This window comes from Amblyomma mixtum, chromosome 6 (genome assembly GCF_055824585.1).
Source record: "Amblyomma mixtum isolate Tamu chromosome 6, ASM5582458v1, whole genome shotgun sequence".
In the NCBI taxonomy this organism is placed as follows: domain Eukaryota; kingdom Metazoa; phylum Arthropoda; class Arachnida; order Ixodida; family Ixodidae; genus Amblyomma; species Amblyomma mixtum.
This window is the reverse complement of record NC_143017.1, coordinates 128,464,239-128,492,018: the sequence shown is the minus strand read 5'-3', so window position 1 is coordinate 128,492,018 and position 27,780 is coordinate 128,464,239. Positions and strand designations below refer to the sequence as shown.

Genomic DNA, 27,780 nt, shown 5'->3' with positions numbered 1-27,780 from the left:
AGTCAGGCCCAAGTACTGAACACGCTCGCCGATTTCACCTCTCTTCGCGGACTGCAGTGGCGGCGGCGGCGCGCCCTTATCAGAGCGCGTCTTCGCCGCAGCCACCGGGGTTCCTCTTCGAGCGATATGCGAGGCCGAGTGCGCGTCGAACGGTGAGAGGCGTGTGTTTTGCGTCTCGGGGCGAGCGTGTGTTCGGCTGCGAGCCCAAGGAGTTACAAGACGCGCGAAAACCGACAGAAATGGCGTGGCACGACAACTTAGCCACCGTCCTTGCGTCTCATCTGGCCGCCGTCACCATAGGTAGGTATACCGACCATGCACCTACTGGCCAGCGACAAGGAAACCGGGAGTAGTTTAATAGCGCATGTTGTTAAGCGAATAGCTTCGCCAGAGTTGTGGTGAATAGTGCTAACTCGGCGCGCGGCAGGAAAAATGAGAACTACAAAGGCGCCTATCTGCGTAAGTTGTCCAGAGTTAATCCATTATTATTATTCAGGCGAAGTGCGAACTAACTAAAACAAGGGGGAACAAAAGTTGACAACAAAAGCGCTTATGCTGTCGCCCTTTATTGTGTACGTATTTGCCTTGGTTCGAGCATTTTACTCGCTTAACAAGAACGCAGGATCTTTGATCATCCGTTTCGTTGAAGGCGAAGTTGCATCCAGAACGGTGTTTTTGCGGCTCTTGATGTGTAATCGTTTTTTAGCGTGGTGCCTAACAAACGGCGCAAAAGCTAAGGATGAAGAATTCAACTTATCCACCAGAAATATGTGCCTCTCTGAGTCGTGTACGTGTTTCTTCACCCGGATTCCATACTGCGCAGTTTGAACTTCGTGTAACAATCAACCAACTAGGTGAGGAAATATCACATGCTTTGGTTAGTGATAGCAGTGGTAGCTATAGTTCGAGTGTCATGGTCGAGCACTTGAAACTGTCCTAGGTTCCGCAAGTTCTTCTTGACGAGCACTATTGTAGGGGACGTTTCGCAGCTCTAAGGAACTTCAGCGAGTGTGTGAGCCTCGCATGCAGCATATCTGCGCCGGACACGGTGCAGACTGTCAACCCTATTGAACGATGTCTGGCTGCGTTCTCGATGCAGTTTCCGTCCGCTGTCAACACAAGGTCCGCGCGATATCAACGTACCGGAGCCGCCACGGTGCCTCAGTGGTTATGGCGGTTGGCTGCTGACCCGAAGGACGCGGGTTCGATACCGGCCGTGGCGGCCGCATTTTGATGGAGGCGAAATTCTCGAGGCCCGTGTGCTGTGCAATGTCAGCGCACACCCAAGAACCTACGTGGCCGAAATAATCCGGTGCCCGCTACTCCGGTGTCCCTCATAGCTTCAGTCGCTTTGGAACGTCAAAACGCCATAAACCAAACCAAACCAAACCAACCCAAACCTAATGCTCAGCCGCTGAGGCTAAAAGTTTTCAGTGTGTCAGAAGTCCCTTTGAAAAGCGCCCTATCGGCCGGATGATAGAGCAGCTACTAGGGCTACTCCTGATTCTTTTTATGCATGCTACTGCGACCATTAATATCGCTACTACTAGTACTACTATTACTACTACTACTAATGGCGGTGATAATAAGAAAAACAAATTTAGTCACAAGCATAGGCGACATTTCGGAGTGATAGCAGAACATCTTGCGATGACTGTAGCGCAGTATCGTGAGCAAAGGACAGATAGCAAGGAGACGATACAGGCGCTGCAGATTCCAAGAAAATATTAGCATTGTCAGCTAAGCAGTTATCTTGAGAGAAGTTAGCGTTAGTATTATTGGTTCTGCCCTTGATCCTCATGCGCGCTGCAGTCGGGTAAAAAGCCCTGCCAAATCCTGCAGCGCTAAACAAAACATGTCACAAGTAGCGACACCACACAAGCGCTGGTCAGTGCTTGTGATATGCCAGTCTTTGTGTCTTGTTTCGTGCTTTACGCTGTTAACTACGTATGGCCAACTAACCCGCATGAGTAGTATGATAGATCAGCGCCCATACTGCTCGAAAGCTGTCAGACCTTTCTGGTGGTACTAATGGCCGCGCTGGTCGCGTTGCAGTGTGCGTGCCCTCGCTGGTGGTGCAGGCCACGGTGACCCCGTACAACCAGGGCTTCGCCTGCGATGACCTGTCTCTGGCGCATCCGGCGCGCCGCTCCCAGATACCGCCTCCGACGCTCTATGCGGTCTGTTTCGCGGTGCCCGTCGTGCTGGTGAGCGACTGAAGACGGCCGAACTCTCGACACTCAGTAGCTTGTTCTTGCGCTGAGCGAGCAGTTGCTGAGGGCTGGTTGGCATCTGAAGCAAAAAATGCAAGAAATTGCTAACGAAAAATGGTCGACTGTCGATCTCGAATTGAATTTTCGACTCGCTATGTAAACCACAAAGTAACGGCTCTGCTAGTTACCTATTGCCATGAAGAAAGCGATAAGTGGGGCAAAATGTACGAGTGAATATACGTGAGAATAAAATATATGAGCAAAGCAAAAAAGAAAAAAAAATAATTTTCTGCGACATACGCCGTCAAGGAAGTCCCTACATCAATTTCGACCACGCAAATTTTAGTGAGCACTGTAATTTCCTGACTAGTGTGCGCCCGGTGTGTGAAAGTGCGCAGAGCTCAATTCTTGGTTAAAAAAGATTATTGCATTGTCCGCACCTGATACATAGCTCGCAGAGACCGAATGTATACTTACGTGTAGTCCGTGAACCCACAAGGGCGCCGAAACGTCAATGCTAATTCGTTCTGTTTTCTTAGGCACGTGGGAATTCTTTGCCAAACGCTACGAAACATTATGAAGCCTTATAACCCGCCATGACCAACATATCACCCAGGCCTCTTAACAAAAAAGTATTTTATCATATTTATATCGACAAAAGGGTGGGCATTGCACTCATATTTTTTTCTTTTTTTTGTCGACCGCAGACGTCTGTGGCACTGAGTTCACAATATTCCGTACTGCGAGCCGAAGCACAATGCGTTGACCTATCTAAGCAAGTCTGCGGGCATGCCTTACGACGAAGGCAACAATGATATATTGGTGCCTCATATATACTTGTTGGTCAATCCGAGCAAACGGCATTATGCTTAATTTTTTACGTAATGACCGAGGAGGAAATACCTTAATTTTTCTTCATCAATGACCACAATTAGTCAAGTTAAATTCACTGGAGGACAAAAAGCTTTCCAAATAATCTCGAACTGCGCTAAGCGCGACCTTCTCCCCTATTCCACGAAATAATCCCACCTTCCCAGCCCAGCCTGGGCAGCATACCGAATTGAAGTGAATTAGGTGGGCAGGCAGTAATGTTCACATGTTGCTAAAATCATCTTACAGCGGCCCAGATTATTAATAATGCCGCCAATATGTGTACTGTTTGTCCGTTGAAGCTCAAAGCCGCCTGCACGCGGCGTTACCGTTTTATTTGTGACGCGAGCTGCGACCGGACTTTTCTTGATTGATCGCAGCCAATCGCAACTGCTTCCACGTTTTTCAGATTGTTGTAGTTGATTTTGACTCCTTATCTCGAATGTTTCTAGCTTGCTTTAAACTGAGCGCGGCCGAGAACGGCAAGATTCAGTTCGACGACCGCCGAGCACGCTTGTGACGCCGCCGCCGAATCACTCAGTTTTCTGTGGGCGTAGGTCTGCCAATAAACAGTTTCTTTTAGGAGCTCTTTACGCTGTCTTTCGGACTGCCGTCACTATTACGTGACAATAAACAAAACGTGCGCACCTTTTCTAGGACCGTTTCACAACTTGCACAAGAGAAGAAAGCGGAAGCGGCTAGCAAGGTTTTCGCAGGCACTACCGTGAGGTAGAATTGGTAAATTGGTTTTTGAGGGAAGGAAATGGCGCCGTATCTGTCTCACATATCTCGGTGGACACCTGTCATTAATCGTGCCGGTATGACCGTGAGACTCTTGCGTTGCGTTCTTGTGCCGTGCCAGATCTTCGTGGTGGAGGTGGTGCGGATCTTGAGCCGAGTGCCCGAGCCAATCAGCGGGAGAGACGGGAGACTCTTTTCATGGCAGGTGCCGGCGACACTTCAGGTGAGCAAACGGAGAACGGTATGCAAGAACGGCGGCGTCAAAGAGGGCCTTACTGCACGTAGCCGACCATGCGCCTCGAGCGTACCGGAAGAAAAAAGGAAGAGCGCAATTACTAAACAAGGCAAGCGCGAGCGAAAGGTAGTTCTTGTAGCAAAATGTAGAAGGAAAAAAAAAACTATTTCTTCGCACAAGGTCTGCCTCTGTAAGGGGATGCGTTTGGTGTAATTGTGAGCTTCAGATAAAAGTTTAAAAAAAAATTGCTCTTGGTTTAGTATTGCTAACCACGCAGTACTGTGCGAAAGCAGGTTTTTCCAGGTACACACTAAGGCCACGTACCTGCAAGCGCGATTTAAAGCACGTTTCCGTTCCTTTCATGACTTGCGCACAGATGGGTTGATGAAGACGACGACGTGCAATGCACAGCGCGAGAGTGTGTTGCAGTTTAACACGAGGCGTGATTGGCTGCGGCGATAGCATAAATGTCTGCAAAAACATTTATGGGATTTAGCAACTGCGTTTTCCACAAAGATTTTGTCATCTAACTTCACTGGCTGTCCTTGTTGATGGGGGTTTCTGCAAGAGGTGTATTTTGCTGTGCGCTTTCAGGCAGTCCGTTTTTCAATAGAGTTTTTATTTTCAGTGCCGCGAAAAAGCTTGCACAAAGACTAGATTTCGTTGGTTTTCGCTCCTCATATTTACTGCTCAATAGACTTTGGATTGTCAGGACATGATGTCCTTACACGGGTGCGAAAAATGTTGCTTTATTCTTTGCACTAAGACTTTCTTCTACAAGTTACATGAAGACTTGGCTTCAGAAAAAGGGCATCTCCGTGTCATCTGTGAACTGCCGCCTCTGCGATGTTCCTGAAACAAGTGAACAATGATTCATCGGTTGTAAGAACGCAGTTCTGTTTTTGGATGTCTTCCAACGGACCTTGAAAAAGCGAATTTAACTTCTCATACCATTCGATACCTCACCGCAGTGCAATATGTTGGTGAACCTCCTGATATGTTGTTTTCTGATTGGAATGCACAGCTTATCGAAGACTAGAATGACGGACCGGCATGGTGAATCAGTTGTTTCGCCGAAATATCATTTCTGCCAAATGATTGTTGAACTGAGGGAAGTGTGTGAACAGACCGACTTTGAACCGGACGTGGCACTCTCTCTTAGTTTTTGCACAGCCTCACCTCTCCTCTAGTGCTCTGTTGCTGTGTCTTTTTGAGATATCTTTCGTGGCGTTTCCTAAAACCTTTCTAAACAGTTCATGTAAATATAAGATATTTTCAGTGAAATGAATACCATGCTTTTAAAAAATGTGACGATAGCATAGCGCAGTGGCCAGAGAAGCTGATCTCTTCGTGCCGCCGCAGGTTTAAAACCCAGCCACGAAATGCTTATTTTATTTCTCTAGGTTGGCCAAGGTCACTCTCATTCAAAGGCTCGTTTATTATCGCCAACGTCCCGCATCACGTGACTAACTTCAGAGGCTTCAGACGCCGTGACGCCGTGGACTCAGACGCCGTGAAGTCAAGTATTTATTCGGGCAGCAACACTACACAACAGACAGAAACAATTCAGTGGCTTCGCCTTATAAAGACAGCCTGGGTGCAGCCGAGGCATGCCATTGGCCAGCGATACAGCTGCACACGTGAACAGCAATCGCGAACATCAGATACGCGGCGCACAGTAGCAAAGTGCAGCACACTTGATAAGCGCTGCGCCGATACAACAACATACCCGCATTTTCCAGGTTTTGAGACCACTAGTGCATTTTCTCTAAATGTTTCTAGACCTCTCGCTCTTCGCCGGCGGAAATCCCCAAGCCCCTCTTTTCCCACTAACTGATCTTAAAGTAAGGTGTACTGCAAGGCCAGCAGAGGCCACGCCCACCTTGCTCACACCTAGGCGGAGTACATTCCCACAACGTCCACATCCCGGCACACCTGCATAACGGTTTCATGATGCAGCGGGACACATTCTGCTTGCGACATACAGAGCCGTATGCGTTTATTACGGACAAAATCATTAGAAAATTTGAGCATAGCATATAGAGGTATTCACGTGACGTCACGGACGTCATGCTGGTGTCAAGCGCGTACCTTCAGCAGTGCAGGCCGGAGCGGGAGACGAGAAAGCTGGCGGCCTTTCGCAGTGGGCGACGGGCAACAAAATGGCGGCTGTTGCGACGGCGGTGAATAGCAACGCAGCGCTGAATGTCCCTCAGAGGAGACCCTCCAGGCAATGGCGCCGACTGGCTTTAGCTCTCTCGGATTTCGAATTGTTAATTTCGACGAACTGAGTGCGGTCCTTTAGGTAGTACCCAAGCCAATCTAAAACAGGACCAGTTCATGTTATTAGTTCAAGTTTTGTGACAAGTTTAGTATGCGATACGTGGTCGAAGGCTCTCGAAAAGTCCAAGAATATGAAGTGCATTTGATTTTGGTTATCCATACCGAGGAATATATCAGGTGCTAGCTTATTTATTTATTTATTCAAGTTACCCCTAAAGGCCCCCCAGAAGAGGGCATTACATAGGGGGGGGGGGGGGGTACAATCATAAGTAATCGCGATACATTTTAACAAATAAGTGTAACAGAAAACGTTAATTTAAACATAAGGCATCACACAAAGAAAAAATGAACACTAACAAAAACAGCAAACTTTTACACATTTCCGTCACAGCGAAGAAGCTCTTGGAATTTTTTATTGTCAGTTTCTGTGGCGATGACGATGGCAAACTATTCCATTCAGTGATAGTACGGGGAATGAATGAATTGGCATAAGACGATGAATGACAGTTTACGCGTTTAACTTTGAAAGAATGATCACGGCGTGGAAAGATAGCATCAGGTGACTGAAACAAATCACTGTGAAGGGATCGGTGGGGATAAAGCTTATGGAAAAGGGTTAAGCGAGCAAGTTTACGGCGATATAGAAAATGTTTTTAAAAAGCCGTGCTGACAAGGTGTTATTAGTTTGTTTTTTCCTAGATGGTCTCTATTTGATTTAAGATTATGCGCTCTAGTGGCTTGCATACTGTGCTAGTTATTGAGGCTGGTCTGAAGTTCGAGGGATCTAACTTACTTCCCGACTTTTATTTCGGTGTGATGTTAGTTGTTTTTCATTATTTATGAAGGGTGCAGGGCGATTAGGACTTGAAGAGTATCGCCAATAATGTTTGTGCTTATTCTGCATATCTGCGCAGAAATATTTTAAGTATCTTACCAGGTCTTTTATCAGAGTCAAAAAAAGAAAGGTTTAAGGCTCCCGCTTCTGTTGCGGTAAGACGTCCGAGTTGCTATCCTGTGCAGGGGCTTATAGAGGTAGATTTCCGTCGTCCACAATGAAAACAGAAGTAGTAAATCAGCGTGGTCGCAGTATTTCTGTTATCATCTGGAGACACTTGTCTTTCATTTTGCATTTTGAGGCTCAGGGAATGCCATAAACTTCGTGTCCAACATTCTAGGACAAAAATGTTTAAAATTGGAAATTTTAAGATATACTGTTCTGGAAATATTTAAGGTAATGGTCCATCCTTCCGGCATGTAGTAAAATCGTTCTTTTAAACTGTTTCCATCAAACAGTAAAGGCTGTCTTAGAAAACCAACGGGGAAAGTTTTAGACGGTAGCATAGAAGTTAATAAAAAAAAAGCTAGACTGCCATTGGGTGATATGCGGAAATATTGATTGTTATAGTGAAATCGTAGTAAGACATGATGTTGGGCTAGTCGGTTCATGGTTAGAGCGAAACAGAACTGCGCGAAGATGACGGGACAAAAGAAGGCACGAATACACACACACAAAGCGCAGACTTCCAACTGACTTTATTTAGCAAAAGCAGGGTGCTTATAAAGGCAATCACAGCAAACAAGGAGACAAGCAGAACCAAAGGCAACGTGTGCACGGCAACGACAGTGTCAACAAGACCACGTGTGGTTACGATCCATGAAAAGCTCGGATGTGTCCATCTAAGAAATTGATTTCTTGCCTTGAAAGAGAAAAAGAAGGCGCGCTAACACACTTTTCGCCCCTTTTGTAAATGGAATAAGCCTGAATAACTTCTCGTTCGGTTTTTGTTTTGGCCTTAGAAAGGAACTTTGTTTTTTCCAGGTAAGGAGAACAGTTTTTGGTGTCGCAGCTCTTGCAATGCAAGGGCAGATTGCCGCCAGTGGCGCTGCTAAGGGATCGCCTGTGTTCCAAAGCGCGCTCATTAAAACAACGGCCAGTCTGGCCTATGTAGGAACGACCGCATGACAGAGGTATTTCGTAAACAACTTCGGAAACACATTTTGTGAACTTGTTCCGGTGGTTCTTCTTGCAAGTGGTGGGTTCCTTTCTTGTTCCAGTCAGTAGAGGGCACACTTTTTTCAGTTTGCAGGGAGCCGAAAAAACAACGCGAATCCCATACCTTTCCACTACCTTCTTGATGTTATGGGAAAGGCAATGAAAATACGCCCTCTCCTCGGAGGGGCAAGGCTTGCTTTTTACTCATGAACTGACAAGGGACAACCGCATACAGTTTTTGGACTTAAATCTGCACTTCACTGATGCCCACGTTTGCTGGTCGTATAGCCCAAGGTCGAACAAAAGTCTACTACCCTATAAAAGCGCTCATTCTAAGCTAGTCAAACGTGGCATCATCATGTCTGCCTGCCTCTCTGCCCTGCAGAAATCCTGTACCCACACCATGTCATCCAGTTTTCACTGTCAAGTTGAGCGCCTTCTTTCCGCTGGCTATCCCCGTCATCTACTTCTTGGCACCTGCGAAAGCCTGCTTCAAGGGCTAAAATGTTCACATGAAAAAGATGCTCGGAACCCAAGCCACCTTTTATCATGCCGCATTTTCATTGCCTTTCCCATAACATCAAGAAGGTAGTGGAAAGGTATGGGATTCGCGTTGTTTTTTCGGCTCCCTGCAAACTGAAAAAGGTGTGCCCTCTACTGACTGGAACAAGAAAGGAACCCACCACTTGCAAGAAGAACCACCGGAACAAGTTCACAAAATGTGTTTCCGAAGTTGTTTACGAAATACCTCTGTCATGCGGTCGTTCCTACATAGGCCAGACTGGCCGTTGTTTTAATGAGCGCGCTTTGGAACACAGGCAATCCCTTAGCAGCGGCACTGGCAGCAATCTGCCCTTGCATTGCAAGAGCTGCGACACCAAAAACTGTTCTCCTTACCTGGAAAAAACAAAGTTCCTTTCTAAGGCCAAAACAAAAACCGAAAGAGAAGTTATCCAGGCTTATTTCATTTACAAAAGGGGCGAAAAGTGTGTTAGCGCTCCTTCTTTATCTCTTTCAAGGCAAGAAATCAATTTCTGAGATGGACACATCCGAGCTTTTCATGGGTCGTAACCACACGTGGTCTTGTTGACACTGTCATTGCCGTACACACGTTGCCTTTGGTTCTGCTTGTCTCCTTGTTTGCTGTGATTGCCTTTATAAGCACCCTGCTTTTGCTAAATAAAGTCAGTTGGAAGTCTGCACTTTGTGTGAGTGTATTCGTGCCTTCTTTTGTCCCGTCGTCTTCGCGCAGTTCTGTTGCGCTCTAACCGTGAAATCGTCCGTTATATGAAAAAAAAAATGCGTTCATGAATGGTTTCCCGTTCAAAATACTTTTGTCCTGAATGGTTGGGTATGGTCCTTGAGAGGAAATTAGCGAGTGAATTTGTAATGCGTTTAATTCTTCTAATCTTGGATTTCAAATCATTGTTTGCTAAGATTAGTTTGTCAACTATTCTTTGCGACAGATGGAAGTTTTGCGCTTTTCTTAGTCGTTGTCGAACCTTTCGCTCAGCATGAATTAAGGCTTGGGTTACACATCAATAATAGTGTTGTGTCCCCTTATTGCTTTTCTGTGTGTAACGACCACTCGCATCCTCCTCCTAACGACCACTCGCATCCTCCTCCTAACGACCACTTGCCCCTCGTCGCACGCTGTCGCCAGATGCCCCCCCATGGTGCGCCCCCGCACCCTCCTCCTGTTTTGGGAAGCCACTCCCTCCCGTGGACGCTTCTCCGCTCCCTCCTTTCTTCGGGCGGCCAGTTCGGCTCCTGCCTCGGTCGACGCTGGTCGCACCCTCATCGGCTTTAAATAAACGAAGTCTTAAAGTACCGTGTGCGTCTTTCGCTGCATTCAACACAGCGACCGGACACGACAGTGGCGACGAGAAAGTGGATTCGACCCGCGCTACGCAACGCTATTGACAAGCCATGGCTACGCGAGGGTTTCCCAATCAGATACCAGAGTTCAACGGCTCATCGTGGTCATCGTGGGTTGGACGCCTTCAGTTCTACTTTGAAGCTAACAACATCACAGACCCAGCCTTGAAGAGGGCCAACCTGCTGACGCTGTGCGGGGAGCAGACCTACGATACTGTCTGCGCCCTTATTCAGCCAAGCACACCAGCGGCAGTGTCTTACGACGACATCGTAAAAGCGCTGCAAAAGCACTACGACCCAAGGCCATCCGAGGTCTACAGCCGGGCTCGCTTCCAACGACGAGATCAACTGGGAGGAGAAACTGTGAGCGCCTACGTAGCCGCGCTCAAGAAGCTCGCTGCCGACTGCAATTTTGGAACGCTGTCGACAACAGCTACCGGGCAGGAGGGAGACGCAGCTTCTTCTGCTAACACCACCATGCTTCCCTTGGACGTGATGTTACGCGACAGATTTGTGTGCGGACTGAGTGACGAGTCACTGCAGCAGCGCCTGTTCGCTGAGAAGGACCTCACATTCAGCAAAGCTTACGACATCGCCGTTCGAGCGGAGAGCGCCGGTCACCAGCAGAGAGGGATTCGCCGGAACACCGAGCCGGTACACCAGACAAGCAACCAGGTGCGCAAGCCTTCTGTTGTTGTAAAATCGGTCAAAAAGGCACAACGCTGCTCGCGGTGTGACGACCAACACAACCCCCAGGGATGTCGATTCCAGTCAGCCACGTGTAATTTTTGCCACAAGCGAGGGCATATCGAAAGAGCATGCATTACGAAACGGAGACTTGCCAAGATAAAGTCCCTTCCCAGCCTAATCACAGCGTCAACGCCTCAGAGAATACGCCGCTATCTGATCTCCATGGAACATCAGCAACACCATCTGTGTTGTACGACCTGAACACCATGAATCTCGGCACGCGACCGAAGATTTTTACAGAAGTAAGCGTACATCACCAGCTGATTAAGTTCGAGGTGGACTCCGGCGCAGCCTGTACTCTGATCAGTGAGGACACGTTCCGAACTTCATGGCCATCTGACGCACCCGCCCTGCAACAAGACGACACGCACCTGCGAACGTGGTCAGGACAGAATCTGCCACTATTGGGCTCTGCCAACGTGCAGGTTAACTACAACGGCCAGACCCATACGCTACCTCTGCTTGTTGTGAAGGGCACAGGATCAAGCCTTCTAGGGAGAAACTGGTTTTCTCCACTAGGCGTGATGATATGCGGCAAACACCAAAACGCCGATGCGCTAAGCCGTCTGCCACTAGACGCAACTGTTGACGAACCATTTCCACCAGGAGACGTTCTGATGTTCGAAGCACTGCCAGAACCTCCGCTTACAGCAGGCACAGTTGCAGCATCTACGCAGAAGTGCGCAGCTCTCCGGCTAGTTTACACAGCTGTTCAACAAGGCAACGTGCATAAACTCAAAGGGGACAACTTCGACGCTTACCGCAGGCGAGCTACAGAGTTGAGCACTGTTACGACTCGCCTTCGTCGGGGGGGAAGACGACGACATGGCAGCAGCGAAACGCCGACAAACCCCGAGACGCGCGTTGGGTGAACGCCTGGATGGCCACGGGAGCCGCGTCCGTCTGCCCGGTTGAGCGAGCGTTTCCCGTACACCGAGTGGGAACGCGCGTTCGAAATGCGCGAGAACGCCGCTCATGGACATTTCGGCGTCTGCGCTACGTGGTTGGCATCGTTCCCCTCTCCCAGCGCGTGACGACGGCGTGATCTCTCGGGAGTGAGTGAGTGCGTGCGTGTCGGTGATTGGTGCCAGTGAAACCCGGCCCCCATCTAGGGACCCTAGGGAAGAGAACTCTTAAAAAGCCGGCAGCGGCACGGCAGAAGAGCTCTTTGTCATGATGGTCTTGTGTTGAGCTGTCACGATGCAGCGTTCCTGCAGCTCACTTGTAAATATTCATGTATAAATTCCTCTTCATTGTCTTTTCCCAGCAGCCTCGTCACAGGCGTCCCTCATTCGCTCTCCGGAGCACGTCCATGCTACCTCGACCGTAACAAACTGGTTGGCAGCGGTGGGACGCGAAACATCGGACGCCGGCGGAGAGTTGCGGACAACGGGACGCTGAGCAGCAGAACGGCGAGTCGGGGGCAGTGCAACAGCCCTGTGTGTTGACTGGTTGCCTGCAGCGGACCGACTGCGCTGGATTCTTGGCTGCGAGGTTTGGTGAGTGCGGGACTTTCTTCTGCTGAGTTTTGCCAGGCTTTTGTTAGTGTCGGGAACAGAGCTGGTGATTGGGTTGTCGTTGCTGCTGGGTTAGTTGCAGCAAGACAATAGCGGGCAGTAGAGAAGCAGCACTCGGAGCAGCCATGGATTTGAAGACGCTGCGCAAACCAAAGTTACTGGAGCTTGCGAAAGAGTTGGGTCTGGAGGTATCAGACAAACTCAGAAAACCAGAACTGCTGAAGGCTATTCTTGCGTTGGAGGCTGAAGATGACGAGCTTGCGGAATGCCTTGAGACCATTGAGGAGAGGGAATTGGCAAAAAGAGAAAAAGAGGAACGCGAACGTAAAGAAAAGCAAGAGGAACGCGAACAGGAACGCGAAAGAGAGCTGCGCGAACAGGAACGCGAAAGAGAGCAGCGGCAACAGGAATACGAAAGAGAGATGCGGGAACTCACGCGTGAACTTAACACGCTCAGAAGTATTAGAACGCGATCTCGCTTAAGTGTTTTCAGAAAAGGCGAAAATTTCAGAACTTTTCTGGAAAATTTTGAAAGAATTTGCATGGAGGAGCAGCTAGACGAGGATTATTGGCCACTTGTGTTGATGGGATTCCTCCCATGTGAACCTTGTAATGTCTGGGCGAGGTTGTCTGACGAGGATGCCCACAACTATGCGATAACCAAAAGTGCGCTCCTCCGATACTTTCGAATTCCCGCGGAGGTAGATTTGGAAGGCCAAATTGACGGTGGTAAGCTACACCGTGAGAGTGTCAGGGACCGAGTTAGGAGCTCCGCTCAGTCGCCGGATGACACGAAGGCTGTGCAGAAGTGGCGGTATAGGACAGGTTTGGTCCAGGAAAGAAAGGCCACTTCGGCAGCGAGGACCGACGAGTTCGGTCGAAAAGCTAGCGAAGAGTGCAGATCCACAAGCCGTGAGGGCTTGGGGGATAATGTAGGCACTATGGCTAGCAATGAGGAAGAGTGCAGAACCGCCAGCCATGAGGGCTCGGGCGATAATGTAGGCACTGCTAAAAATAAGGAAAGGGGCAATGCGTTTGTTTTGAGCCCAGAGAAGCATGCACTTTCCGGGAAGGAGGCTGATTGCTGCGATCGAGAAGGTAGTACCCAGGACAATAACGCTACGTTAGCCGAACAGCGTCTCATAGTTCAAGTTCCGGGCAAGAGCGTTAGGGTAATAGGATCGAACAGCAAGCCTCAGGAGGGCAAGTTGTTGCTCTCAGCAGAGAGTAATGGGAACCAAAAGCAAACTGTGAGTTGCAGGAATCCCATCGAAAACAAAGCCGAGCGACCTGCTTTGTTCGAGAGCACTGTCAGTGCTAATAAAGAAGCGGCCGTCTCTAACTTTGAGGCCGAGGCTATTTTGAAAAGTGAGGCTGGCGTTTTCTCTCAGGAAGAGAATAGTGTGCTCACCGGCCGGCGCAATGCGGGAATCAAGGGAGACATTTCTTCGATGCGGCCGGCGAACAATAGCAGCCCAAATTTGGAGACGTCGTTTTGCTTTAAAGAGATTGACCGCGAGTCAACCGAGTACTCCAGACGCGACAGGCGCCGAAAAAGGGCCAGACTGAGTGGGCGCGTTCAGAAAAAACGAAAGCCACCTGACCCATCGCGGCGACCCCGCGGTAGTTCTTGCAGGACGGTGGAACCTCACAGCGGGTCGCAGAGGACGCCCAGCTACCGCATGAAAGAACGCCGCAGAACGCGTTCCAGTCGAAGGACACTGTTGAATCGAGAAAGGAGTTCTCGTAGGCGTTTCTTTCATGCGCGTCCGTCAACCCCTCGCATTCAAATGTTCAGACGCTACTTGGGTGTTGGAGACACGCGGCCGGTGTGCGAAACAAATCAATGTCGCGTGGCGTCTGAGGCTCGCAGGTGTCGAAGCGCAGTTAAGCCCTTCGAATTTTGTGAATTGTCGGCTGCTAAAGCCACTGTTGGTGTGCGTCCGCGCAGGGCGCGGTTGAAGAATAGGCGACCCCTTTGAGCCGCGGCGCGGCTCGCTAGCAGCGGATTCCGAGGATGTCTCTGCTGTTTGCTTTTTCTTGTTTTAAACCATTCCTGCAGAAAAAGCGTTTTGCAGAAAAAGCGTTTTGCAGAATAAAAAAAAAGTGAAAAAAAAGTTTTGAGCAGGAATAGGTTCCCGACGCGTTGTTTACATTGAAAGCGTTTCTTTTGAAATTGTTTTGAAACATGCACTAGTGGTGCCTATGTGTAGCAGCGTCCGCTGACACGCGGAAGTACTAGCCAGACGGGCCATTGTAAGCGACTAGCATAAGCGCCTGGAGTCGCTTGATTTTTTTTGGAATTGGGGAAATTAATGTGACTTTGGCTCCGATGTTGAGCGAATCTTTGCGGGGATATGCAAGGTGAAGGCAGTATGCTGCTATGCAGAATGAAATAATGTCGGGGTCATTACGAATCGGAATACATCACAAAAAGGGGAGTCTCAAAGGTAATGCCGATGGCTTAAGTTGAGGTCCCTAGCGCAAGAATCAGCATCATAGTTGCGGTTTAATGATCTTTTTCTTCCTGATGTAGGATTTTGAACCAATTGATTGTGTTTATTGTTTTAAATTTGAGATGCGCTTTGTGGTGTAATGTGCCGATCTGTGGGAGTTTTCTGAGTGCTGCTAAACTACTCCCAGGGATTAATTGGCTTTGTAAGGAGGAAAGAGCCTGGCATCGCTTAGTGGGGATTGTGTCGTGCTTGCGGACTGAGCGGTTGGGTTTTCGGCGTGGTTCTAACGCTAGCAGAGCACGAGTCACTTTGCAGTGCCCTTTGGGAACCTGCACCTGCAAAGGAAGACTTCAGGGTGCGCTGAGCTCCAGAACCGCCGAGAGAGAACCGACTGCGGTTGAGACCAGCCTCAAGCGACATCCCTCCGGACAGCGGATGCTGTCCCCTGTCCATCGGGATCTCCTTCCCCCGGCGGGGCAGTCTGTTACGACTCGCCTTCGTCGGGGGGGAAGACGACGACATGGCAGCAGCGAAACGCCGACAAACCCCGAGACGCGCGTTGGGTGAACGCCTGGATGGCCACGGGAGCCGCGTCCGTCTGCCCGGTTGAGCGAGCGTTTCCCGTACACCGAGTGGGAACGCGCGTTCGAAATGCGCGAGAACGCCGCTCATGGACATTTCGGCGTCTGCGCTACGTGGTTGGCATCGTTCCCCTCTCCCAGCGCGTGACGACGGCGTGATCTCTCGGGAGTGAGTGAGTGCGTGCGTGTCGGTGATTGGTGCCAGTGAAACCCGGCCCCCATCTAGGGACCCTAGGGAAGAGAACTCTTAAAAAGCCGGCAGCGGCACGGCAGAAGAGCTCTTTGTCATGATGGTCTTGTGTTGAGCTGTCACGATGCAGCGTTCCTGCAGCTCACTTGTAAATATTCATGTATAAATTCCTCTTCATTGTCTTTTCCCAGCAGCCTCGTCACAGGCGTCCCTCATTCGCTCTCCGGAGCACGTCCATGCTACCTCGACCGTAACAGCACCCATCGCGGCTGCATCATATTTGGGTCCCGAGTTGTGATGCCGAGAGAACTACGCGCACAAGCTATGTCTCTCATCCACGCCGGACATCGGGGCATCGTTGCAATGAAAAAGTGTGCCAGAAGCTACATGTGGTGGCCTGGCATTGACAACGACATCGAAACAGTGGTGCGAGAATGCAAGCCTTGCCAGAGCAGCCGGAGCGCCCCGCCGAAAGCTCCTGTCCCAGAATGGGAAAAGCCAGACACACCATGGCACACACTGCACATTGATTTTGCAGGACCAATTGAGGGCTGCACTTTCCTTGTGGTCGTAGATGCCTACACAAAGTGGCTTGAGATAAGGCAAATGGGACAGACGACTTCGGCAGCAGTCATTGACAACCTCCGATCACTATTTGCAACGTTCGGCCTGCCGCGCAAGGTAGTGTCGGACAACGGAACACCGTTTGTGTCTGCGGAGATCCTCAAGTTTTATCACGACAACGGGATCTCATCAGTTACATCGGCCCCCTACCACCCAGCGACAAACGGACAAGCCGAGCGCTACGTAGCCGAGCTAAAACGCGCCCTTGAAAGAGATCAGACAGGCTCGCTGCAGCGCCGCCTTGCGCGCTTTCTCTTCAAGCAGCACACGACGGTTCAGAGCACAACAGGCGAGACCCCCTCGAAAATGATGTTCGAGCGTGAAATGCGAACCCAGCTCACAGCCATCCTCCCCGAGCCAAAGGCAGAGACGTTCCGGGAAGAAAAAGCAATTCCGCGCTGCGGCACGCTTAATGAGGGGCAGCGCGTCCTCGCCCGACAGTTTCTGAAAAAGCCACGCTGGGAGGAAGCTACAATTGTCAGACGCATAGGCCTGCGCTCTTGGCTCGTCAACATACATGGCACAGTAGCACGCCGACATCTCAACCAGCTGCGTAGATTTACGACGCCGTCTGAGAGCTGTCCGCCAGCGGAGAGAACACGTGCACCATCTTCCCACATAGCCTGGCACCTCTTCCCGGAAGAAGAGACTTCGCCCAGGACAGACCTAGGAGACACAGCGAACAACAGCCAGCCTACAAGTGTTTCTCCCCCGAGCGCACAAAGCCAGCGCGCCTCCACGCGTGAGCGCCGACCCCCTGCACGATACCAGGCAACTTTCTAAGGGGGAAGGAAGTGTTGTGTCCCCTTATTGCTTTTGTGTGTGTAACGACCACTCGCATCCTCCTCCTAACGACCACTCGCGTCCTCCTCCTAACGACCACTTGCCCCTCGTCGCACGCTGTCGCCAGATGCCCCCCCATGGTGCGCCCCCGCACCCTCCTCCTGTTTTGGGAAGCCACTCCCTCCCGTGGACGCTTCTCCGCTCCCTCCTTTCTTCGGGCGGCCAGTTCGGCTCCTGCCTCGGTCGACGCTGGTCGCACCCTCATCGGCTTTAAATAAACGAAGTCTTAAAGTACCGTGTGCGTCTTTCGCTGCATTCAACACAGCGACCGGACACGACAAATAGTTATGCGATTTTTAGTCTCGTTAAGTACGTAATTGTTAACGAAATACGACGAAACTGCATTACACCTGGACCACAAACTTCTAATGTCTGTTTTTAAATCATCTGACAGTTGTTGGAATGTAGACAGTTCATGAGATGGAGACAGTTCATAAGACACAGCATCGAATATGCAATTTTCATCAACACTGCTCTATACGTAATACGTTATTATTGATCCCGAATATGGTGAAATATCATGAAGCGGAAGAGAGCACATTATTAACCTCTGGTCAGAGAGGTCATCTAGTGTGCCTGCATTAACTTCGTGATAGTGTAAATGATTACTAATAATAAATCTAGAATGTTAGATCTAGCGCCCTGTAGTAGGGCAAGTTGTGTTATTTATGACAGGTTAATGTCATGCAGGTTAAAATCCCTCGCTGTTGTCTCGTTTTTTTTTTATGCGAAGCATACTACTTTAGCTACCACTTCAGCCCTTCACCGTGGTTATGCGCCTCCAAATCACGTGATACATGACGTCACACTACGTGACACGATGACGTCACGACAGTAGAGAAACGGGGGCCCACCTCGCGCCGTCGCTGTGGTTGTGCGCCTCCAAATTACGCTACACGATGATGCCACACCACGTGACACGATGACGTCACGGAAGTGGAGAAACGGGGGCCAAACTCGCGCCGTCGCTGTGGTTGTGCGCCTCCAAATCACGTGATACATGACGTCACACCACGTGACACGATGACGTCACGACAGTGGAGAAACGGGGGCCCACCTCGCGCCGTCGCTGTGGTTGTGCGCCTCCAAATTACGCTACACGATGATGCTTCGCATTCTCCAGGCTTAACCAAGTTAAGCCTCAGCCTTTTTTTAGTTGTTCGAAGCTTCTTTCGTACGCTTGCTAATCCACTAAGCAAACGCTGCGGGCGGTCTTCAACCGCGTTTTTCGTGCTCCATGCCTACAGGTCCTTTATGGGTTGCTTGCCCCGTTCCTGTTCGGCGCCGCCGTGACGCGTCTGCTCACTGTGGTGGGCAAGTACAGCGTCGGAAAGCTGCGGCCGAACTTCCTGACCCGCTGCGGCTACGAGGTGTTCACCGAATTCTGCTCGCCGGACAAGCCTCAGAACTTGTACCGGAGCTGGTTCGTGTGCCCGACGACCACTGCCGCCGAGCAGCTGGTGGACATGCGACTCGGCTTCGTGTCAGGACACGCCTCGCTGGCCGCCTACGCCATGTCCTACACGGTGGTGAGACGCGTCGTCCGTTGGGTCGATTTTGGTGATTTATACACTCCTGGACGGCGTCATGAAGGTTTGCCAACATGGCGCTCCTCTCACCTTACAGTGTATGGCGGTTTTTATAGTAAGGACGGCGATCAGTTCTATGTCCGTACAGCCACTCTTCTGAGTCCGCGGTAGCTTTCTTTTCGTTTGAAGTGAAAGGGCTCTTGCTCTTTCACGTCTAAGATGAAATATATTAGTACATTTTAAGTCAACAGTTCGACAGAAGCCCGTCCGGTCGGTATGGTACACAACGAAAAATTAAACGGCGCCGACCACAAGAAAGTTGAGTCGACGTCTAGGCTCTCACGAGGGAGCCTTATTAACAATGAAGGGGAAGTAAGCAGAACATTGTCGCTTTAAATACAGCACATGACTCAACCCAGACATCTTGCGTATATGGGTGGAATATTTATATCGTTGTGATTCAGGAGTCTACTTGCTAGAAAAAATTTTTTGAAGGAACCCATGTAGGTATTATACGACGCCGTTTCTTCGTGTTACTCGACCACGGTCTGTTTCCGCAGGTTTACCTGCAGGTGCGCGTTCCTTGGAGAGGGTCCGGTGCCACAGCACTTCGGTGCTCGCTGCAGGTCCTCCTGGTGACATTCGCCTGGTACATTGGGCTCAGCCGCGTCTCGGACTTCGAGCACTTCTGGGTGGACGTGTTCGTGGGCTTTGCCTTGGGCTGCCTCGTCGCCGCCTTCGTGGTATGATTATTCTAGTGAAAATTTATGCGTGAGAAGATACGGCGCATCAAGGCGCTTAAGAATACGCTACTGCGGCATTACGAACTTGCTACAGCAGCCCTCAGTTCTTTCCTAGCAGAAAATGCGAAGTTAAGGATCATAGTTTGAAGAATTAGATGACAGCTCTTAAGGGAACTTCGATTAGAAGTAGTTTAAAATGTTCAGTTCATTCAATTCTGTAGCCTAACCGAAATGTGATCCAGCATTGTTTCAATGGCTATATAATTTTTTTTTTACATAAAATTGATTTTAACGCAGCGTTTACAACTACCAGAGGAGCTATATGAAAAAATCCAGACAGGCTTCCCGAAATGCTTTCCTTTTTTTGCATGCATTTTACTTATCACAAAAAGTAACAGCGTTGCATTTAAATGAGCGCAGTTATGCCAACGGCCTCCTTTCATAAATCTGAAATTGCTACAGCTACTGATTCCAGCAATTCGGCATGCATCCCAAATAGCCTAAACAATTGCTGTAAGAAACTGGGGTAATATAACCTTCTAGCCTAAAAGAAAGCCACATCTCTGGATCGGCACTTACCATCACTCATTCCTCATGTCCTACTCTTCTTTTCTTTTCCGCCAAGTAGTCCATCAAGTCAATGGCTGCCATTGAGAGTTTTCAGACTTTCGTTGGGAAGGAAATGCGTCTTTCCCGCTTGCACGAAGGGGCTGGGGCATAGCTCTTTGTGACCATGGCATCCTTGTTTCTTGGCAAGAGACGTTCATCAGCGACATCGTGAGCATTTATGCCAATCAGTTGCCACGAAGTGATGCTGGGCAGCTCATGCGCTTTATTATCAGCCTGAGTGAAACGGGAGTAACGCACAACGACCAGCGAGCTCACTTTAGACAGCAATACATAAGACAGCAACACACAAAAAGTTTGTTCCTTACATTACTTTTGTCTTAACTTTGCATTTAAAGTGTCGTTCATCAAAAGTTCACATTTCTGTACCCTTTTTGTATCACGTCAAAGTTGATTTCGTCCTGCATTCTTTTTCGTCCCAGTTGGCGTACCTTTCGCCTATGAAGAAGAACTATGCACGAGTTCACCCACCTGTCGTGCTGCGTGGTGAAAATGGCGTCCAGGACGCACCGTACTCCGCATTTTCTACTGCTGCTAGCACCGTCTGATAGTGGCGTCGTATTTGGTCCGCATTGGTCGTGGCAACAACAAGACGGGGCAATATCAGCGGTTTTGCAGGGTGGTGTTACCGCGCCTCCGTCCGCAGCGCGTGACGTTTCTTGAACTCGCTGTGCTTGACTGTCGACGAAACTGACTCGCTGCTCAGTGCGCACGGACAGCTTGAACGCCCTCCTATACGCTCCCAGGAAATAACCACGCACAACTACCTGCACCAGCCCCAACACTTACACATGCTCCTGAAGTGTACCCGTGGTCACCAGGGAACAGAGGGGAACGAGCGGGCTCAAGCCCTCGCTGGCGGTATGTTTGCGATCAACTCTTTCCGTAGGTCGGGAGGTTACATCCCCAAGGACTAGCGGGCAGTGCACCACATTTGCTAAGAGGCTCAAAGAACTACCTCACACAAGCCTCCTTGTTCCTGCCCCTTCTCCACACCTCACTCATCACAAACCTACTTGCATCAAACAAGTTCTAGTTCCCTGCCTTGTGACCTCTACAACCACCACACAAGTCAACCGCTTTGCCGCATTCTTGTGAGGTATACGCGGCGCCTGCGGTGATAATACACATACATACTCGTCCTGTCCATGCGCCACTGAGTCACCGCACTACTTCTAGTGTAAATTCCTACCCCCCACTTGCCCTATTCCTAGGAAGGCTGGGCCGCTCCTTCCGCTACACTACGTCCAACACTGTGGCCGCTTCTGCTGGGCCCCGTCACACGCTTGTTGGGTAACCATCACACCGGGCAGAGCAGCAGCCTCAACCCAGCCATCTCAACCAGCGATCGGGACGTGGAAAGCGCATAAAAAAAGCTCTCTCTCTCTCTCTCTCTGTACAATATGTCGCAACGGTAAATTTCAGCGTTAACCAGCTGTTCAGCAAAAATGTTCTTCAAGTGTGCGTGGGAGGCTGTCAGCGACAACAGTATCTTATTTTTGGAGGCATACCGGCCTCTCCTATTTCGTCTAATAAGGGAGGCCCACTCCTCGCATGGCTTTTGTTTGAGGTGGCCTTGTAGACTGTCAATCTCCCTACACTCCAGCTGCGCACCAGCTGCCACTGGATTTCGCGTTTCTGTGCCGTAATCATGGCGACAATTTTTTTGTGATAGCTTTGTGAGATCTGCTGCGCTAATAAATTCTACTTCATTACCGCCACCACAGACAACCTCGACCTTAAAAAATACAAAACATGATCATTTTAGTGCGAAAGCACTATTCCGAAGGGTAAACCCCGAGCAAGATCTTGCAATGTTTGTGGGCTTGTGCCATGTTAAACAAATAAATAAAAATAAATGAAATAAATACTCGGGACTGTGATTCGAGCCCGCAGCGGCGCGAACAGATCAGCTTCGGTGGACACTGCGCAAGAGCACACCGCCGGGCATACCTCGGGTTGTTGTTATTGTTGCCTTGGTGGCATGGCACATACCCGGGTTAAAAAAAAAAAAACTGCAACGCACTCTCGCGCTGAGAACTGTCTATCGTCGTCTTCATCAGCGGCCATCTGCGACCCGAAAGCACAGACAAGGAATTCTCTATCTCCGTCGTCGTCGTCGTTATCGTTCATGCAATTCTGCTTTTCCACGTTTATGGAATTTAGTCAAAGATCCTGTCATTTTAGAATGACAGTCGTATGATTCCTTTTTTTTCCACTCGTATAGTGTCGCCAATGTCTTTTTAGGTGTAATATATTGTAACCAAAAACACCTGCGATAGTTTTCTTGGAATACCACAGTTTTCACTGAACAAACACAACGGGACGGAAACATGAAAAATGGTGAATGAACCAATGGGTAGGCTACAAAATCTGGAAGGGGTTTACAGCACAGACAGGCAAACACAGGAAGAAACGAAGTGACGGAACAGAGCGCTGTTTTGTCTGTCTGCGCTGTAAACCCCTTTCAGTATGCACCAATTAGCCTGAAGAAAACATTCTCGCACGCTATAAAATCAGCTCGTTGATGAAGCAGCAAAGAATTTTCCACCGGTAAACGTGGCCGCGTTATGTGATCAATTAGTGATGTTTTCATAGATACAAGAAAAAAGTTGCGAAGCACAGCAGTCAATAATCTTGAACCATATCAACCGAAGCGAGTGCACGCACACACTGTGTATCTGCCATTAATATCGGTAGACAATCTGTGGAGCATTATGTGCAAAATGAAAATTTATAACTCGCCTAGATACGATGGCATTCGTATCAGAGATCTGCACAGAAACTTTGACGTTTTGAAAGTTGTTCGTTCGAAATTTCTAAGCCCGTTTGAAAATGGTTATATACCTAAAGAACTTCATATATCTATTGTCAGGCCTGTCTACGAACCCTGTAATAAAAGTGGCTTCAAAATTTACGGGCCCTTCTCAATACTGCAATCATTCTGTGACAAATACTCTTTGAACAGTGCTGTGCATTTTGGCTTTACAAAGGATAGAACTACTAGCCATCTGGAACAATTCTCCCATTATGTTCTAAATGCAATATAAAATAGCCATCTTGTCCTAGTCATGTTTCTAGACTTAAACCAGGATATTTAGTACGTTAGACCACACGTTACTGCTGGAAAAAGTGAGCTCACTTAATTTTCGTCGTCATTTTAATAAGTTGTTGTTAATTATTTTACAGACAAATTGCAGTGTGTTAAGCTGGTTCCTTTGCATCAACCACTGTACTTACAGTATCTCATCTTACACCCATGTGACCGCGAAATCCTGTAAGTAGAAAGAGCCGTTGAATATATGGGCATCCACTTTGACCGTCACCTCATTTGAAGCGACCACATCGTCTGCCTCTTTAAAAAGATAGGGCCATTGCGGCAGAGATGTTTCACCTTCGCGGGAAACTCCACTTCAGCTCATGTGATTTACACAGCATTAGTCTAAACTGTTTGAAAACAAAGTCCAGGATTCTTGGACATCAATTTTAATTGCCAAGCAGCCGCGAAATATTGTTAGGTACTGTTATGAAAATATTGAAGGCAATAATCCATTCTTCCATTCAGTAGCAAAATCTTTCTTTTAAAGTTTGTCTATCGCTTACATCGAGTAGTTACGACTGCCACAGAAAACCAATAAGGAACGTTTTTGGTGATAGCAAAAAAGTTAGTAGCAAAAAATGCAATGCTGCCGAAGGGATATACCCGCATATATTGATTATTATAGTACAACCTTACGATATATGACAAAATGTGTTTGTCCAGAATTTCTGTGTATGGGCATTACTTTATATGGTAACTGTTCAGATTATAAGAAGTAAGCTGGAGATGTTATACTAAAATAACAGCGAACAGTGTAACAACGGCACCAAATTACAGTCGGTTGACATGAAAGGGAAATAAGGCGAGTTATGTATCCTCCAAATTCGTGAACCTCTTTAGTTTATTGTGGTGACGCACGGTTATCTTATTTAGATGAATAACCTGCCGCGGTGGCTCAGCTGTTAAGGCACTCCGCTGCTGAGCCTGAGGATGCGGGTTCGATCCCAGCCGTGACGGCCACGATTCGGCTGAAGCGAAAGTTAAAGCGCCCGTGTAATGCACGATGTCAGTGCACGTTAAAGAACCCCACGTGGTTCAAAATTAGTCCGGAGCCCTTCAATACGGCGTCACGCATAGTTCATGGCGCTTTGTGACGGTAAACACATTTACCATATACCGCAGGTCACTGGCCCAGTTCCGACTAGCCGCCGACCTCCATGACGCTGTACTTTGCAGCCAAACAAAATTTATTGTTGCGACTACTGTTGAAATGAATATAAAACCGCCATAAAATAAGGTGTTAAATCATGTTTTTATGCAATTATGCTACAATGATGTGAAATTATTACGTACCGCTACATTTAATGAAACTGCCGGTAGCTTGTGCCTTACAAGTAACAAGAGTGAAATGACGATTGACGTAAGATATCGGAGCGCCTGGTATATAGTTTGAGTGGTTTTTCTGTATATGTTGCTTTGAGCTGTCAGACTGACGCAGCCAAATATACCTATACATAACTTTATTTTTTATTGCTGCTGGCTGATCAGCCAACAAGCACAAAGATCAAAATTTATTATTGTGCATGCACCACAATTGTTAAATAAGCTTTGAATTGAACTTTGACTTAAGCTTGCATACACCAAGCTACTGGCCACCGAAAATGCGGTCTAGTCGGGATGCGGAGCCATGTTAGGAAGGGGGGCGGGGGGGAGGGGGAAGTTACGCTGCGACGATTCACTAAGGTATACAGGGCGAGCGGAGGGCTCACCTCATAGCGCAGCAGCGCATGATAATGAGTATGTTGAGGCCAAAGTAACAGGTCTGGCTCTGCAGGCATTTGTGCAGGGAGAGCTGGGCGCAGTGCCCGTCACCTAAACTTGATATGTGTGCCCTTGAGTTGCAGTAACTCAAGGCGACACTGGCCCGATTGATGATGGTGACGACATACGGCTGTCCCCTTTGTAACGGGCAGGCACAAGAAGTCTGGACCAAAGAGCGACAGGGCCACCTATCGGCGGGAGGGTGAAACATCTGCTAAAGACAGAGAGTGGAAACCAGAACCAACAATGGGTGTCTAATAACAGATGGCGTTGCCTATCCTGCCTTGCTATCCCTCTTTTCTGTGTTCTGCCTCCGTATCCTCTCCCACGTACATTTTATTTCCGCAGGCTGCAGCTCGGGTGAAAATGAGAGTAGAAAGCAGTCTGCTGCCACTGGCATGTCTTTTCCTTCCATTTTTTGTTTACATTGTAAACAACCCCGCCACCATAAGTTCTTCTAAACCGCACCTCAAATTCAAATTTTTCATCGAGATTTGTCGTGTCCTACAAATTGTTTTCATCATTTTTATGATAATGCTGTCAAATTCTGTCGCACTCATAGAATTAGCCAAATGCTGGCATTAAAGCATGATCTTAGACATTGATGGCCTACTACAATGCGAAGAAATATTCGTGCGTCTTAAGAAAGGGACTGGCTTTCTTTGTCCACTCTGCCCACGTGTTGGGCTTGACTCAATTTTTTTTTACCACAATAACAGAGGGAAATCTGATTAGAATGTACTATAGTCAGACACCTTCAGTTAAACTCTGCCCACATTAATGACCGCCATAGACTATTCCTCCGCGTGAAGGAAATAGGCCGTAGTCAGGGTCGGATTTCTGAGGGAGGGGTGAAGACGGCCTCCCCCTCTCTCAAGCGAGAAATTTTACGGTGGAAAACGATGCTGGACGCCATTTTTTGGCGGAAAGGAGTTCAACAAATACACGGATCAAATGAGACCGCCCCTCCCCCCCCACCCCCCTTCCCCTCTACATAGCCCCTCCAACAGCAACCCATAAGTCGGCCCCTGGATGTAGTTAACACTTTCTTGTTACTGAAGAAAAAACAACTCACAAGCAATTTTCAACCCAACCATTGGCTGTTGTTGCCAACTACTGTTTTAGAAAGGTCTCTTCTACAGCAGAGTACGACATGAAGAAACAGCAGTTGGCAACTACACTCTATGGTCCACGGGGGGCTGTATTACTCCGCCAATCAAGCACAGCAGTAAAGAAAGTATATGTTTCAGTATTAAACCTCATTAAACAAGTCAAGGCTTCAGAGTTCTTGTGCTTATAGCTTCCTATTGCGATTACCTCTCTGTTTATGCTAGAAGACAAGATTTAAGAATTGATTATTTCCTTGTGGCCGAGGTACTGTTTGCGGTGATCATCAATACGGGTGGAGCTGCACTGCGGATTTAAGCTGTACCTTACCACACTGCACAAAAATGCAGTGTTGTTTTCAGAAAGCAAGGAAATTATGGGAAGCGCAAATACCAGCGAACGTCTTTGTGGATTCCCGCCGTCCTTCACGCAATTGCGCAAGCCAAACGTGAGGAAGTATACTGTTTTGCTGATAGCCGTTGTTTGGTAATAGTACAGTTACCTAGAATTATACTTCACTGTAGTACTTTAACTTTTTGTATCGTGATTACATCTGGTGAGATCGGCGTTGTCGTTCTGTCCGCGTGGCCTAATGGATAAGGCGTCTGATTCCGGATCAGAAGATTGCAGGTTCGAGTCCTGTCGTGGACGTACTCCTCTTTTTTTTTTTGCTTTGCGTGTTTTGTTTTAATTAGGTAGAATGGATACTCATCCCACTCCCTGAGGAACTTTTTTTTTGTCAGCAGGATAATTTTTTTTGGCGCACTGCGCGAAGGGTTGAAAAAAACTTAAAGTCGGCTTTCTTGCACTACGGATGCTCTTACACTTAGGTGGCGCTGCATGACTGCGGCGACTAGGGTGTCTTGATGTCCGCCACACTAGTGGGGACAAATTGACGTAGTTGACAGCATGTGCAAAGTGACAGCGTGTGCACAAACCTGCACATGCTGTCACCGCACGTACTTTCCCCATGCAAGAAGGCGACTTCTTCGTCAATGTCCTTGCCACGTGGGGTCACACACAGCAGCACTCGCTCATCTGCTCGGGCTAGGCAGCGTTAGCACTGCTTCTAAACATTGCCCCAAAATAACGCTCCGTAATCACTCTGAAGAAATTTTCGCCTGTTGAGTTATCAACAACAAAAAGTACTTTTCCTATACGCATAACATGACAACGATAAAGTTAACCCACTGGCTTCGTGTTGCGAGCCCCAAATAAACAATGATAATCTCACAGCTGTCATTATGGATTGCGCATTAGAAGCTAACCAGGAAGGCTGGCTTATGGTATAGCGAGAGCGAACTGATCAAGAACTCGGGGCGGGAACGGTGTTGCTCCAATGTTTGGGGGAATTCCCCCAGGTGGAGCAGAATTTGTAATAAGGGAGTAATCACTCATTAAAATCCACCCGAGCGTAGCCAGAATACGTGCCTTCCGCGTGCCCCTTCACCACGTGACCCTAAGGGAAGTTGCACTCGTTCGCAGACGGCGACGACCGTAAATGAGTAAAAATTTCTCCATATCGGGGCAGCACATCGGGGCGGGGAGGTAATTGTAGTCGCTGTTGTGGTGCACCTCAATAGAGCTGATATCTCGTCGTTCGTCTTCCTAGCGCTTTATGTTCCCACTTGGCACGGTGGGAACGCAGTTGGTCATGTGGGTCATGTTTAAAATGGTCATGTAGCTCATATGTGTGTAAGAGAATCATAATCATGTGACCATGAATTAGTCAAAGGACA

The 27,780-nt window shown here is 48.6% G+C and overlaps 1 protein-coding gene and 1 non-coding gene across 2 annotated transcripts; both read left to right on the top strand.

Moving 5' to 3' along the window:
- Positions 1-21,943, top strand: LOC149340364 (putative phosphatidate phosphatase). Its single transcript, XM_089549138.1, has 6 exons — positions 1-300; positions 2,056-2,207; positions 3,946-4,047; positions 18,422-18,703; positions 19,264-19,446; positions 20,496-21,943. Exons 1-6 carry the CDS (start codon positions 240-242, stop codon positions 20,619-20,621), a joined length of 906 nt encoding a protein of 301 aa, XP_089405264.1. The 5' UTR covers positions 1-239; the 3' UTR covers positions 20,622-21,943.
- A 4,676-nt stretch (positions 21,944-26,619) lies between these two features.
- On the top strand, positions 26,620-26,692 carry TRNAR-CCG (transfer RNA arginine (anticodon CCG)). The gene has a single exon. It is a non-coding gene; the product is annotated as a tRNA-Arg (tRNA).
- Positions 26,693-27,780: the final 1,088 nt, after the last annotated feature.

What these genes read in the sequence shown, in the direction of transcription:
- LOC149340364 (XM_089549138.1), top strand. Translation starts at nt 240, where the DNA reads ATGGCGTGGCACGACAACTTAGCCACCGTCCTTGCGTCTCATCTGGCC. An exon ending in TCTGGCCGCCGTCACCATAG is followed by an intron (nt 301 to 2,055) that starts GTAGGTATACCG and finishes GTCGCGTTGCAG; the next exon opens with TGTGCGTGCCCTCGCTGGTG. An exon ending in AGGTGCCGGCGACACTTCAG is followed by an intron (nt 4,048 to 18,421) that starts GTGAGCAAACGG and finishes CCATGCCTACAG; the next exon opens with GTCCTTTATGGGTTGCTTGC.